At 25.0% G+C, this 17253-nt stretch overlaps 1 protein-coding gene across 3 annotated transcripts in view; it reads left to right on the forward strand.

Moving 5' to 3' along the window:
* LOC135923504 (proteoglycan Cow-like) overlaps positions 1 to 17253 on the forward strand; it is a 37594-nt gene continuing 20341 nt past the window's right edge. For 2 of the 3 annotated variants that reach the window (XR_010571233.1, XM_065458297.1), the window contains exons 1-3: positions 1 to 138; positions 13953 to 14070; positions 16849 to 16948. Coding sequence is in view for 2 of the 3 variants with exons in the window: in XM_065458297.1 (XP_065314369.1) it covers positions 37 to 138; positions 13953 to 14070; positions 16849 to 16948 (320 nt within the window). In the remaining variant the exon portion in view is untranslated. The remainder of the gene's footprint in view (positions 139 to 13952; positions 14071 to 16848; positions 16949 to 17253) is intronic. The other variant, XM_065458298.1, reaches the window with a different exon arrangement.

Here is a 17253-nt window from a genome sequence, read left to right on the forward strand (position 1 = left end):
AACGTTTTTAATTTTTTTATACAAAAATTTATAAAAATGACGAAGAAATTATTTTACAATAAAATATTATATAAGATCTCCTTAATATTTTTATTTATAGATTTATCATTTCTAATAACATCAAATAAAATAACTAAGGTAAATATTTGATTCTACTATATTATTTTTAAAGAGTGTTAAATTGTTTATATGTTTTACTTTAAATTAGTATTTTTTTTTAAATATTACTCTTAAATCTATTTATATTGAATAAAAATATATCAATGATTATCGTAATAATATTTGTTTTGAATTATTAATTTATCTATGCATTATTTTAAAATTTATTTATACAAATATATATGTTTCAATATGTTTTTTTTAAATCATGGGTTAATTTTTTCAACTTTGCTAATTTTTTAGGTGTTTTTTAAATTTAAAAAAAATGTGATTTTGCTAGAAATATCTTCTGACATGTGTAGAAAATCACTATGAGATTATTAGAAAATTTTGTCTAGGATAACTTAATAAATTTATATATTTATTTTTATTATATATTTTATATAAATTACCAAAAATTAACCTAAATTTGGCTACTCCTAAAATTTCTTATAAGCTGCTGCTCTGCCCACTTCCCTATTTGTTGTATGGGCATGATTTTTAAGCATGGCCCAAACCAGCATTTTTGAAATTCACTTTTATCCTTGAGCCAGATTTACCTGAAATTTTATTTAATCTTAAGTTTGGCCTTAAATTTTTAATTGAAAAATATAAATTAATTAAATTTTTATAAACTCAAATAAAATACCAATTGTTTTATTTTTGTCTGAAATTCGAATTATCATTTTATTTTGATTAAACTAAAAAAAGCCCAGACTTGCTTAATTTCTTAATATTTTAAGGCCCAATTATGGCTTTGATTTGAGTAGTACTCTGGATGATACCACTATATGATAGTAAGGTTTTAAAATTCCATGTCAAATCAACCACAAAAACGAGATTTTTGGATGACCCTCTTTATAATGAACAAAACTTGGCATAATAGTTATCTGTGCTCAGATACGTATGCAAGAATTTGGTTTGGGGGGAGGGGGGATATAAGGAATATCATTGAGCATAAATTTATTAGGACTAATAACTCTAATACACAATTTTAAATTAATGTGAATTATAAAAAAAATTATATATATAAACTGGCATATAAAAAACTATAAAATTAATGTGAATTAAAAAATATTAAACGGATATAAATGGCGGCATTGAATAACTATAAAATAAATGTGAATTTAAATTTTGGAAATATAAATTAATACACAAAAAGTTTCTTATGAATAATTGTATTTTGTATGTTTTGAGCTAATTTTTCAATTATCATATCCTTGATTGGCATTAAATGCCTATGAATATTCAAAAGATCCAAACCATTCAATCTAATTTCAGAAGTTTTACTTCATAGGTATGTTTTTCAGAGACTTGCAGGCCCGGCCAGACTATTTTAATTTTTTTAAATATACCAGGGCCAGCTCTAAATCTTTTTAAAAAAACACTCGGGCTGGGCCTGAAATTTTTTTTTAAAAATATTCGGGCCTGTCTATATATTTTAAAACCAAATATTTGAGATCGCCATTATTAGCTATAGAAATCAAAAATAAATATAATTTATTTTAGAAAAATACGGGCCGGGCCTGAATTCAAAAAAGCTGGACCGGGCCTGAAAATTTTTTTTTAAAAAAAAAACCTGGGCCAGGCTGAAAAAAAATTTGAAAAAAAAAATCTGGGCCATGCCCTGCAAATGGTACCTCTGCAGGGCTCTAATGAGAAAAGTTGCTAATATATATAACCATTTTAATACATTGGGAATATAATCTAAAATGTGTTTGGAAAATGCAAAGCATCCATAGCATTTTTTGGGACTATATCAACCATAGTTAATCTTTTGATCATAGTTATTCAGCTAGTAAGGCATCATAAAATACTTTAACATCTTCATGATAAAAATTTAATAAATATATTTTTTTTTTCTATCACCATCTGAAAAAGGTTGGAAGTTCTGCAGATTGGTAAGTGCTGCATGGTGATTTAAAAACCATTCATTTATTTGGGTTATAAATATATCTAAGAGATGGGGCATTTGTTTTATAATACTCTTCGGAGTTATAGAGATAATTATTATTTGACTAGAAATTATAATAAATATTACTCCACTAATATTTGAAAATAATAGGTAAATATTACGCCAAGGAAAACTTGAAATCGAATTAATTGATAAAATAACTTAGTAGATGAATGTTATAAATAAATGTAATTAATATATATGAGATAGTAATAAATATTAACAAATATAAATTAATATTAACAGTAATATCTATGAAAAATATAATCCGGCATCTGCATTTTTTGCCCCACTGCGTACGCGCCTGTCGGTGCTATATATTTTAGTTAAATCAAAATCTAGAGTACTAGCTCAATTATATCCAAAGTTATACATCTTCAAAGTCGATACTTGCCCAATGTTTAAAAAAAATTATATTTTGCCTTTAAAAAAAAAATGTTATTAATATTATTATTTTCTTGGAAAAGTTTATAAATAAAATTAAAATATAAAAATATGACGTGAAACTCTTTTCCTTAACTTACTTGCCCCTTCTAGGTTGGCCCCTTCTAGGTTGGCCCCTTTTTAAATTCTTTTATCAAAATCAAAGAGTTTTAATATTTTGACCCAAAAAATCTAAACCTCACTTGATCTATCATTTTATGAAGATTTCACTATAATAAAAACGATATATTACATTTAAATATAAGATGTGTGCTCCATAATAAAACTTAAATATTAATATTAAATTTTTATAAAAGGTCACCTATTTTTTTTGTGAATGATGCACACGAAATATATATTTTTTGTTCTTTGTACAACATATCATTTATGTTATATTGAAAAATTAAAACTTTATTGATTTAATAATAAAAAATTTTTTGTCAAAATTATATATTTAGTAGTAGGACAATGTAGAAAAAAAGTAAGAAAGAATATTCATACGATTGGATTTGACAAATTTTTAAATCTTTTAAATTTCATATTTTAGACAAAATAATTTTAAAAAAATCTCTTCAATAAATTATGGATAATATAAAACGTTTATCAGCTAAATTTTCGAAACGCTAGCTAAATTTACTGTTAAAATTCAGCAAAGACCTTATGACTCATTGTATATAAGAATGTTAAAAGTAGCGAATTATTCGAATGAAACATTGAGATGGATGCAGCCGTTGCCACAAACTAATTTCGTTGAAATACTTAAAAATATTTCTGATATCATTTTGATAGAATGGTCGAATTTTTTAAAAGAGTATTTAGGAAGATTTTATAGCATTTAAATTATTCTATGAATGTAGATTTTATACGAAGTGGAAGGGCAAAACCATAGCGTCTGGATGTGGAAAATTTGTTAAAAGAATTGATAAATATCATAATTCACAAATCATATTTTTTTACTCCATATTTTTCATAATTTATTTGGCCTTTTCTCTAAAAATTTATAGAAATCTTGTAAAAATGAGTACGAATAATCTATTCCTCTCATTTGACTATTCTGATTCATCCATCGTCAAATGAAAGTAACATTTAATTTATCCATAAGGAGAAAATTCTGATTCCCCGTCATGACGGGTTATCAGCTAGTATTAAATAATACATATTTAATTTAAAAGTAAAATGTTTTTTTTGACAAACATTTTGTTTTCAAAAGAAAAAGAATCACAAAAACTAAAGTAATTCCTCTAGAAAAGTAATATAAAATAAAATATATACAAAATTTATATAAATTGAACAATAAGGCAAACTTAAATATTAATAGAAGACCGTTACGGACCACTGTCATAACTGAGAAAATTATAAGACCGGTCTGGACTGCGGTCCTCGAAAAGACCAGCTTGTCCACAGTCTAGTCCCGGCCTTTGACCTTCCTCCTGGTTCGACTTATTACTAAACACTCCTAAGCAGCCTAAAATGTAAAAGAAAAATATAAAAATAACAATGCGACTTAAACCAAACCAAATATCCTTCAAATGCTGCTTAGCTTAGGCCAGACAGTATTAAGTATCCAAATTAAGTCAAACCAGGACACAGCTTTATAGTGCGCACAAATTGAGCGTTTCAAACGCTGCGTTGCAAATGCAACATTTTTAATAAATTCCTAAAATAAAGGATTTGTCTTTTGAAAATTATATTATCGTCTGCGTTCTTATTTCTTTAATTTCTAAATATTCCTTTTTAGGGTATAAGTAAGATATTTATATTACATTTTATATAATATTACACAGCGAATAATAATAAAAAAGCTAACCTATTTGCGTTTTTTAAAATGGTTGCTAACGCCAAACTGTAATTTTACCAATTTGCACGAGGTCATTTGAAATGCATTATTTGCGCTTGAAACGCAGCGTTTGAAACGCTCAATTTGTGCGCACTATATGCATATTTTTAATATAATATACTTTCATTGATTAACTTATTAACCCTCCTAAAATGTATTATTGTTTTTGAAAACACAACTGAAAAGGTTTACTTTTTTACGTAAAATTTACTAATTTTTTAATATTGATTTTTTGATCATCACATTTTTGTTGTTGGAGGGGTAGGGGAGGGGTATAAAATTATTTCTACCGTTTTAGGGACATTAAACTTTCCTTTATAAAATAACAATTGTTATTCGGAATTCATAGATACAGTTAGGATCAATGACATATATAATACCTAGACTGACGATTCATTTATTAAAATGCATTTTTAAGCGTCGTTAAAAGCAAATCAGCTGGACCCGCCATTTTGGTAACACATATAGTAATTATCCTCATGTTAAAAACTACTATTAAATTGATAACTTGCTTCCTTATTATCTCGATGATCCGGTAATTCTTTAATTAAGTTTGCATCAGATATAGGAATAAATTAGGCTCTCGTTTAAAATTTTAATAATGATTAGTGTAACCAAGATAGCGTCTCCAGCTGATTTGCATTAATGTACATTTTTAATGAATGAATCGTCAGTCTAGGTACTATATATATGTCATTGGTTAGGATACTTTTTATAATGATATCACACCATTAATTTTATAAAATTTTAATCTTATATTTATTTAATACTAGATTAGGCAAAAATATAATCATACTATTTGCTCATTACCTGCGCTAGCCTAACGATCGGCAATTACTGGGTGTGTATTTATATTTAAGCGCTCATCCGTAATAAATTATTAGGTTAGCAAAATTTCAAGACCATTTTGAAATCTAAGATGTGTTGTGCTTATAATTAGTGTTATTTCATAATCCGCTAAATAATTATGTATAATTAATCATTTTTAAAATATTTTAAATTTGAATAGACTAAATTTTAAAATAAAAAATGCACCAGAAATACCTATAGGTAAAGTATCACGGCAAAGACTATGATACGTAATAAAATAAAATATCGCAAATACTTATCAATACCAGAATAAAGCAATTCTGGTAGTGAAAGAATAAACATACCGTTTATATATTTTGGTAGAAACCATTTTATTTTTTATTATTTAATCAAATCTAATAGTTCAATTGACTGGGGTCATGTAAAATCAATATAGCGATTTGTATGATTAATTTCGAAATCTCAAGACAAATGGATTATAAATATAAAAAAATTAAAATAAGACCTAAAACTAGAGGTCTGAAATGAACGGGTTAAAAAAAAATTTCAAACAAAGGACTAACCAATTTGAAAATTTTTTAGGAAAAATGAGGATAATGGGCTTATATTATTTCAATAATTTTTTTATCTTTATGAAATAATAGAAAAATATTAACATTTAAAATTATAAATGTTCCTACTATTATATATGAGATTGCATTCGGGTTGTTAAAAAGTCCGATTCAGGTCGATTTTTAAAAAGGACCTTATTAATATTTTAGGCAAAATAATATTATGTAAGCCTAAAGTTTTATTAGGTGGCAAAAAGATTTGAACATATTCCAAATCTCGAGCTTACATAATACTTGGCTTCATAATTGAGTCGTTTATAAAAAATCAAGCCGAATGGTCTTTTAAACAACCCTAGGTTGCACAATATAAAAACTGGTAAAAAAAGCTTGAAAACAAAAAAAAACCATTATATAATTTTGCACTAAACCAAATTTCTAAAATAAAATCAAAGCCATAACCAACAATTTTAAACATTGAGCGAGCAGACAAAACAAATTGGTAAATAAATGGGCAGGCGGGTGATTTTTTAAAGACCATCTTCGGTAGTGGGTGGGTTTAAACAACGGGAAGGTAAGTAAATTATATTTTTTCTAAAATTCTATAATTAATGTTTCGCTCTCCATGGTAGAGTCTTATTTTGATTTATATTCAGTATTATCATTTTTTAAAATATTTTTAATCAATATCAGGTTATGATCTCTTACCAATTTTCTGGTTGTCGAGATCTTCAATCGATTTTTTTTCTTCATATGAATATTACCCCAAAATTTCTTTCTGAAAAAATGTATAACTAGGAATTGTTAGTAAGATAATATATTAGACACTTTTCTCAATGTTCAAGGTCGGCAAAGTCCATTTCAACAACTTGAGGTCGAAACCTGATTCTTTATAATTACTACTTTCCACATATATGTATTTAGATTGTTTTCTCTTTTTCAAACATATCCTTAATTTTTTTTATCTTCAGGTGGAGAAATTATAAAATCATGGCATGATTGAATTATATGTTTTCCAAATTAAGCATCTCGTTTTTACGTGGGCCAAAGTACATTTATTCCTTTGCACTTACAACAATAAGATAGCTAAATTTTAAAGAATAGTTAAAAATTATCAATTTTTCGTCTAAAGTATTTCTTCATTTGATATTGGTAATTTCTTTCGGAAAAATATTCGGATTCTTTAACTGGTACTTCATCTTTCTTGCATAATTATATTTGTTCCTTACATTTTATTGGCGATGCCAATTTTGATTAGATTATTGTAGATAATGTAATATAAATTAGTGATCTGCATCGGGCCTAATTTTTCAAGCCCGGCCCGAAAATTTTTTTAAAAAAATTTAACGACACGGCCAGGTCCGAATTTATTTAAATATAGAAATTAATTTTTATAATTACTAAAAAATATTTTTATTTTACATAAAAAATTCAATATAAAATTGATAAATTTAGATATATTTAAGAAAATTTCCATGGTCCGATGCGACCCGGCATAAATTTTTTTAAAAATATTAGGCCCGGCCCGAACCCGATTATTTTAAATAGAATTAGGCCTGAGCCCGGCGGACCAGGCCTAACTTTGCAGATCTCTAATATAAATTGCCAATTAGTAATTTTTTCAAAACATGCTTTAGCTAAATTTAATATATATATTGACTAATTAAATTAATAATGAGAAAAATTCTTCATTTTTATATTTAAAAATGAAATTCTAATATTTTAAAAATAAAATTCTAATATTCTAATATTTTAATATAAAATTATATTTTAATATAAAATTACAATTAAATTGATGCCTTGATGATGTTATATAAATATATATTTAAATTGTAACCTAATTAGATTGATAAACATGCATTAAATATACATTAATTAAATAAATCAATTCACCAATAAACATTTTAGAGTATTTGAGTGCATTTGACCAGTTGGTCAATTGACCTACTTGCCAACCCTGATATAGTTTTCGGTTATTTTTAGAATAGTTCGTTCATTACCGATATTACCTTAAATGGTATCGCGCCTAAGCTACTTTTCTACATTCTTATTTCAGTAAATAAGTGAACAATTTATTTACTATACTATATCAAATTCATATTAAAAATATATATAGTTAATATTGTAATGGCCAGTCGATATATTACCATAAGTTGAAATGGAACTTTAATTATAGATATAATATATAATTTATTTTTTATTGATTTAATATAATTTTTTATATATATAATTATATATTATTATTGCTAGTTATTACTTTTACTTTGTTAGTTTGTTATATTTAGTTATTACTTTTACTTTGTTATTTTGTTATATTAAATATTAAACCAAGATAGGAAATGTCCATTAATTATATTGAATGTCGTTGCCCTTTTATTGTAATGTGAATCAATATTGAGGAAGTTTCACATTATCTTATTTTTTTTAAAAAATAGTTAAATCTACATTATTATATTGTAACTACTAGTTATACTTCTATTTTCTAGATGATAATATTTTTGGGACTATGAGATCAAAAGATAAGTGGGTAAAGCAGTGGATATCATTATACTAACTTATACATGAACATTAAATTTTTACGTTAATTTAGTATAATCATAAGACTTATTAAAATATCTAGATATAAAATATCGTATCTGTATCTAGATACAGTTTTATCAAAGATATCTTTATCTAGATACTATTTTAGAGGTATCTGTACATGTTTTTAGATACTCTTTAAGATACATTTTAATATACTCTAATTTAACGTTTTTTTTATTTAAAAATAAAAATATATGAATAAAATTCATTTTATCTCATATGAGCATATAATTTATATATTAAAAAATACTAAAACTAATATGATAATATATATACTATTATTAAAACTTATGTAAAAAAATATATAAATAATTTATCCCTTTTAAATCTATACATAATAGTTCAAGATTGTGAAGTATATTTTTATCATATAAAGGAATATATAAATCTTTGCTTAGCTGTGACGCCAATTAATTATAAAAAACAATACCATTGATTCGCAAAATTATTTTGATTAAATAAATTTATCCAGAATTTTTTAATTTTTAGATATTCCGCTCACTTTTAATTAACAAATAGGTGTATTGACATTTTTTATATGGTGTTCGAATTGAATGAGAACAAAATATTAAAAGGTTGTTTACGTATTTTGTGTTCTCATAATCAGAGTTTCTGTTCGTGAACAACGGCGAACTCTGTATACAGTAATTGTATCTATATCTAGATAATTTAGTCGATGTATCTGTATCTAGATCCATTTTTAGGCGATGTATTTGTATCTAGATTTATTTAAAAAGTATCTTTTAACAACTCTGATAATGATAATATTATAGCTAATTTAATATTCAATTTATTTTCCTCTATTTATTAAGTTATGTATAATAATGTCTCTTTTTTTTAAAAAAAATCTCATTTCTCATAATATATTCTAATGGCGAACGAATCTTTTTTAGCTTTTTTCCCAACTTTTTTAATGTCCTATTTGATGACATGAATTAATTTTTATAATCATTTCTTTTTTTTTTATGAGTTTGGTTTGAAGTTTATTCGACTATGAAATTTTTAATGTAAGAGAAAAAAATATTAATATTAAATAAATTTATTTTATTATAATCATTTGTCCAACCATATCCAACTAATAAAATACCGAATATTCCAATTTTAAACTTTAGCTTTATATCTTTTGGCTATGTCCAAGACATCAAAAAAAATTCAATGAATTTATTACATTCATTTATCCAGCCATATTATCACCTTTATAATAAAATACCGAATATGCCAATATGAATTTTGAAACACTAGCTATATTTCTTTCGGCGGTTGCAAAAAAAAACTTTAAAAATTTTGTCTAACACATATAAGCCTTTTTATAATATAAAAATAAAAATATGGCCAAAATATATTTGCGAAAATTTTTAAAACTTTGTCATTATGTTTCCTTAAAAAACATTAAACTTTTTGAAATAGATTTTGGACGCAACCTTAAAAAATAAAATAAAGATAAACTTACAATAAAAATTTATTTTTAAAAAAATATAAGGCTCAGGTTTCAAAATTAAAACGCTAAAAAAATATTTTCACAGATTTGCACATTTTTTTATCTTTTGATTTTGTTTTATATAGTCTTGAGCAAATATTCTTCGATACCAACTTTTACTTTTAGCAGATACTAGGTATTAACAAAAAAAGAATAAATTTATAGAATCGCACATCTTTCAATTCTGGGAGACGCAACTTGGTTTGAATCTCGCTTGTTTTAAAATATTTTCCTCTTCAGATTAATATTTAAAGGATCCATCATGTTTGACGACACTGACAATATAAATTAATTTATCAATGTTATCTATATCTATATTTTTATTTTTAATATAATAAAATAAAATATGAAATTAAACAGGCAACTTATTTTAATAAAAATTAATTTTCATCAGTGCTATTTTTTCTCCCTGAACCAATGTATATATTTATTTCTATTTCTCGGATTTATAAAGGTGGGTTGCAATTTGGACAGGTTTACTTAAAACGAATTATTCGGTTCGTATTTATTATACTAATAATAAAATTATTTTTCGAATCAAATACGAATATGGAAAATATATTATCGCTCGAATAATTTTTTATCTATTTTATAAAATAATTTATAAATATTTGAAATCAAGAAGGAAAATTATTTTTCAAAGCAATATCTTTATTTCTTAGCATTACATTGGGAAATCATGGCCGAGTATGTGAAGTTATTAAAAATAATCGGTAAATTGTTTTTGGTAACACTGAGAGGTAGCTACATAGTGCCTTTTTTTATTGGGCAAAAAATTGGAATAGGAATATGCCAATCAAATACAACTTCGATTCATGGGTGCATCATTGAATAAATTTTTTAATGTTAATTTATTTAGATATTTTTTTAAATGCAATTTATAGAGAAGAGATTAGGGCTTTGTTCTCGAACTGAAACTCTTATTATGAGAGCACAAAATATTTAAACAACATTTTTATATTTTATAAAAAACTAATAAAAATATGCTATGCCCCTATTTTTATCATTCTTTCGAACAAATTCTTATTTAAAACGAGAATTTATTAAAATAATTTTTTTACATTTAAACTTATAATTTATTTATTAAAATTTAGCGAAATATCTATAAAATTATTTAAAAAATTCTAAATAAATTTATTTGCTTGAAATAATTCTGTGTATCATTGCTATTGTTTTTAATAATTAATGGACTTCATGGCTAAGCAAGGATTTATATATTCCTTTAAATTAAAAATATTCTTCCCAATCTTGAATTGATATCTATAGATTTAAATGCGAAAAAATTTTAATCAATATTTATATATATATTTTTTATATATAAGTTATATAATTTTTATTATTATTTAAATTTTTTTAATTTATAAGCTCATATGAGATAAAATGAATTTTGCATTCAAATATTTTATTTTTAAAATAAAAAAAGGGTTAAATTACAGTATATTAAAATATATCCTATAAAGTATCTAAAAACAGATGCAGATACCTCTATAATAGTATCTAGATAAAGATATCTTATTGATCCGACTAGCCCTAAGTTACTAATATAATTACTACTTTTTAAAAATATATTTAAACATGTATATGATTATGAAACTTTCTGAAATATGAAAAGAGGGTTAAATTTTTCTATAATGTCAATTTTATTATTTTTTAAACTCTTCATATTTTTAATATGTCACCTAAAATTGTTATGCAAAAACATTTGGATTCTTACCTAAAAAACACATTTTATTATGAAAAAATTTAAATCTGAGGAATATAAAATATTTTTCTCCTCAAATAAACATATTATACAATGCTATTACCTAATTAAATTTGAATTTCTAAACATCCTGGTTTTTAAATAAAATCCGCTGAACTGACAAGCCCCGTGCGCCGACTAGCTCTGGTCTCCCCTATAATACAAAACAAACCAACCAAAGATTGATAAAATTTTAAAAATTCTTGCCGGGCCAAAATAAATATAAATAAATCTTCCGAGGGCAAAAACTCGACCTCTGCAGATTAGAGGTTGGCGTATGCCCATAGAAATTTTTGATCGGTATTTTGGTCACTAAAATAATTCCATACAAGTTCTCCTGTCATTCTTAATTATTTTTTTATGAAGGAAAAATATATAAATTTCCCTACTAGACTTAAAAAATTGAACTTCCGGCCTGTATGCACAAGTTGTCCCGCCCGGCCTACGCCGGCTTTTTTTCGGATCTCTTTATTTTACATAGAATTTAAATTAGATCCTTAAATAATATAAATGCCATATTTATAATAAGTTTGTTGTTGCATACATTATCATTTGACGAAGTCTGATATTGCTTATTTTTAACGTTCTCGATTCATAAATATAATGATCTTATATTAATTATATATTATAATTCCGGCTACTACCTTAGTTAAATAATTTATAATATATAAATAGTAAGATTTTGAAAATTTCAGTCTACCCAATCGCTTCAAAAACATTGGCGGCCATTTTAAATATGTAAAAAGTATTGTAAAATTATCGTTTCTTCAAATAAATTGGTGGTTATTTTAATTTGAACCAATAAAAAACCCACAAATTAACTCCTACCGAAATATGATATTAATTTTCATTGTATCTAATAATAGTGAATGCATGATTAAATCTTGCTTACTCCCCCCGCCTTTTATTTTTTTATAAGGAAGATTATAGGATCTATTTTTTAAAAATAATTCATTGATAAAAGATTTTAAAGGAATATTAAAAAATATTTCATTTTAAATTGTGGTGAACAACCAAAATATAATTTTTTAACAAAAAAATTCGTTAATTAAAATGTCAAAAAATGATCTCTGGAGAATAAGTATCTTTTTTTAATATTCTCTAGGAGTTTTGAGGTTAGGTAAGAAATTTAGAAAATAAATTACAAAAAAATATTAATCTATTATATTATAATAATTATTGATTTTTGCAAAGAAAAACATCCAATTTTTTAACATTTCATCTTCATCTCATTTGAAGGGTCATTTGTCTCTAATGATTTGAAATTCTCGAAATTCTCCCCACAATAATTTTATGATATTATTCGTTACAATAAAATAAAAATGATTTATATTTTATATAATCGCAGATGAAGTACATAAGAATAATTATAATATAATTTTAAATGACTTTTTTTAAAACAAGTCAATTTTTAAGCTTAGGCTTGCTCAAATTAAATTTAAGGACTGAGAACTTTGTCCTACTCCAGCAACGGTCACCGGAATGAATCATATAAAAAAAGGATTAAACTCATACAAAATTCCCGTTTATAATATTTTTTAACCTTTTGGAATTAATTCCCGCCCTCGGATATCTATTTAATATAATGTTTCTTAGTTTTATTTAATATTTTAAATTCCTTGTTCCCTTGGAGAGCGTTATATATGAATAATATAATTAGCGAGTTATCAAGTATAAACTGGTATTTATTTAAGTTGTTATGGGTTTTCAAATTGATAAATTAGGATTTTAACTGGCGGCCAAATTTATCAACCATTTTTGTGTGCCTTTAATTTTTAAAAAAAGTTGTAACACAACACTGCAGTAATTATTAGAAAGGTGTACCGATACAACATTTTGGAAGCCGATCCGATTTTAATACCGACCTAAATCCTATAACATCCGATTAAATTTTAATAAAATAGGGAATGTAATAAACCAAAAATATAACAATGAAATAACTCCATATTGCAAATGAGTTATTTATTTTATTAATTAAAATATAAAAAAATTAACATATTTAGTGTTACGACTCGATTCGAGCCGATTTTTAAATACGGCTAGCTCAATATTTTATTCAGGAAAATATTACGCAAGCCTTAAAATTTTACTCGTAGATGATACATAGTTTTGGACATCTATTAGCCAAATCTCGAGGCTTAGGCAACATTTTATTGGCTAATGCATTGATTTCGCTGTTTTGAAAAATTGGCTCAAATCATGCCATTTAAAAATACTAATTTAAAAACCAAATTCCAGTGATTCTATGTCAACATTTTATCATAACAATTTTTTTTTTATACTTGGGTACTGCCAATTTAATGATATCATTCGATAACCCATATTTTTTTTAAAAATAATGAATGATCTGGGCCGATCCAACCTGATATTAAAAAAAATGACATATCCTTATTTATTACTATATAAATTTTTAAAATAAATATATGATTCCAATTTAATAGGAGAAGTTGCCTTCATCTATTTATAGGCATGATGGCCTCTTAAAAAGCCCCAGAATCGACGATGAAAATTCTCTTACCAGCATTCCTGATCTGATTTCTTTGGATTTCAAGAGAGAACGTAAATATTTTTTTATAGTTTATTTATAATATAATGAAAGATAGCAATATAAGAAGAAAAGCTAAATTTCTGCCAATATCCTTCGCTAGGTTGCGGGGGGGGGGTGTCTTTTTAAAATAACATATTTCGATCAAAATCTTTGTGCGATATTTTTCTCGTTAGATGGCTAGTCGGCACAAGAGACTTGTCGATCAAGCGGATTTTATTTAAAAACCAGACATATTTAGAAATTTTAATTTAATTATATAATAGCATTGTATATAAAAAATATTTTATATCCCCTCTGCTACTTAAATTTTTTATGATAAAATGTATTTTCTAGGTAAAACTCAAAATGTTTTTACACCCCAGTATTAGGTTACATTAAAATATGAAGAGTTTAAAAATAATAAAATTGACATTATATGAAATTTTAAACCCTCTTTTCACATTTCAGAAAGTTTCATAATCATATACCATTTTAAATATATTTTTAAAAGGTATTAATTATATTAGTAACTAGGGTGCTATTCAGCGCTTAATTCGAGAATCTCATTATAAACCGATGAAACGAGAGAAGGGATACCTGGGCTAATAGGCGTAATTTTTTAAAAATCATCATAGATCTGAAAATAATTGTTGTATTTGAATTTACAAAATAAATACCATAAGATAGTCCAAACATTTACCTAACTTGTACATTAATAAATTTCTAAATTATTTTATACTGCAGCTCTATGAATTCAGTCTTACTATATTAATGTATAAATAATTTGTAATAAATGACTGAATTAAGTATAATTTATAAAATTGCAATTTACTTAAAACTGAAAAAGCAAAGTTTCTTCGAATAGTCAGAAATGAGGCAAGGAGAATCTTCCTTTAGTTATGGCCCTGATTCTGCCTAATTATTTCTAAAATTATAATTCGCTTTTACCCACAATTGACAACACGATTAATTATTTTCGCGTATTATTATATATATTGGCTTATATGTTAAAAATGAAGAAAGCTCATAAAAAATTATATTATACAAGAGATATTTGAAGATTCAATTTTATTTTAACTTGTAAAATTTATTTTAAGGTTAGAATTAGAAAAATAATTCTCAAAGGGGGTTTAAATGAATTACGTAGTTGAATTTCCCTTATTTTTTTGAGGCTCAATCAATTGTTTCGCTAAGTTTTAATTTAAAATCCGCAAATTCGTCATACCGAACTCGAATCAGAGTCTAAAAATCTACCCCGGCTTGATTCACTCCATGAGCCAACACATTAGGTCGAGTTAATGGCCCATTCGACTGATTTATTTGAACCGGCACGTCAGTTTCACTCACGTAAATATAATTTATTATTATAAAAATGATATAAATAAAATACACAATATTATTTCTAAAAAAGTTTTAAAATTACCCCTCTTCTTTCAATACCTTTTAACATAAGAAAGGTTGTCTCTGATTCAATAAAAACCTCAAATATATCTTTATTAATTTTAAATTCGAAAACTTCATTTCAAAGCTTGAAACGTTACTGGTATCGTTATTAAAATTCGTAAAGCTAATGTCGTGTTCGAGTATATATTATGTTTTTTTCTCGTTAAATAAATTTTAATGCAGCTTGTAGTTTGCTGTTTACAACAATAAAATAAATGATAATCTAATAGCTAATAAAGAGCAGGGTCAAACCTTTTGATATATAGGCTTGGTTCTTATTCCAAGAGAAAAAAATTATATGACATGTTCAATTCAGGTTAAAAAACCTTTAATAAGGTTTAGTAAATTTTTTTATACAGGGTGTCCATATATAGAACTATAAATAAATCTATTTTTTTATAATAAATATTAAAGAATAAAATACAGCTTAAAAGTTAACCCAGAATTGTCAATTTATATTTGTATATAAAATCATGTGTTTAATTAAGATATCATCTAATTTTGTCTAACAAATTACACAGTACATAATAGTTTTTTAAAGAAATTGAAAAAATAAACGCCTATAAATAAATATGCCAAAAGGATAACAATTTTATAAAAATGCCAAATATTTATAAAATAAAAACATATTAACCGGCTTATAGAGTTTTATATTGGTTTGGTTAACTCCTTTAATTTTTCTTTAAAAGAGGTTCGGTTCAGGTCTTTTAAAAATATTATTGGACACTTAAATCTGATATAGAATATGGACAAAAATTTAATAAAATTCCTGTTACTAAAAGCAATGCTAAAACATAATAACGGATTCCCTTTTCGACTTAAAATATTCATGGCATCCTATTCTCAATTCCATATGCTAATTTAATATATTTTTTAATTATGGATTTTGCCAACTTTAAGCAATGCTTAAGGTGAGGAGCGGCTTTGATTATAATAAAATTATTCATGGAATTATCCTGCAAAGTGATGAATAAAAATGCTAAATTATTAGATTTATGATTTGTTTGAAACGAATTAAATTTTACCAATAGCTACCCTGCAATTTTCAAGGGTTTAAAGAAAAGATATTTAAGATGATTAAGGATGGGATGGGTGTTAATATTATATAGTTGCTATGAATTTTATTTTACATATAATTCCTATTTACTATGGCTTAAAGAATATTTTTATAAAATAAAAAGAAGTGGGATTTCAAAATTTTTTATTAGGATAATATTATTTTTTTAATATTATATCTATTTAATATGACCACATGATGACTCCGCTCCTCAAGATGGCCTATCGCCTAGGCCCGGGGTTGTTTTATTGGGGGGGGGCTCTCAGATAAGAAATTTTATTTGTTTAAAATTCTATTTGAAATATATCAGAATTATTGTGCGATGTTCTTAAATGTCAATCAAACGAAATGTGCATGATCAAACAACAAATCGCCACGTGCATTCCACTCGAAAACATTATGCGACATCGGTTCCACATGACATTATATATCATGAATATTTAATCATTTTTTTAAATATACGTTTAAATAGTATTCATTTCAATAAAAGATAATATTTACATTTAAAATTATTTGTTTTATCGAAGGAAGAGTTTTTCTATATTAAATTATAAATTAGTTATACGATTTTATTAATTCCCTTAGTCAAACATTCGCGAATATCAAGCTTTGAATAATATTCGAATAATTTATAAAAAAATTAATAATAAATAACCCATTATTAACTCTAATTCATTTTATATTTATAGTATAAAATTTAAATAAGAAATAAATA

The sequence above is a fragment of the Gordionus sp. m RMFG-2023 genome, chromosome 2 (genome assembly GCF_954871325.1).
Source record: "Gordionus sp. m RMFG-2023 chromosome 2, tfGorSpeb1-WG-v2, whole genome shotgun sequence".
NCBI lineage: Eukaryota > Metazoa > Nematomorpha > Gordioida > Chordodea > Parachordodidae > Gordionus > Gordionus sp. m RMFG-2023.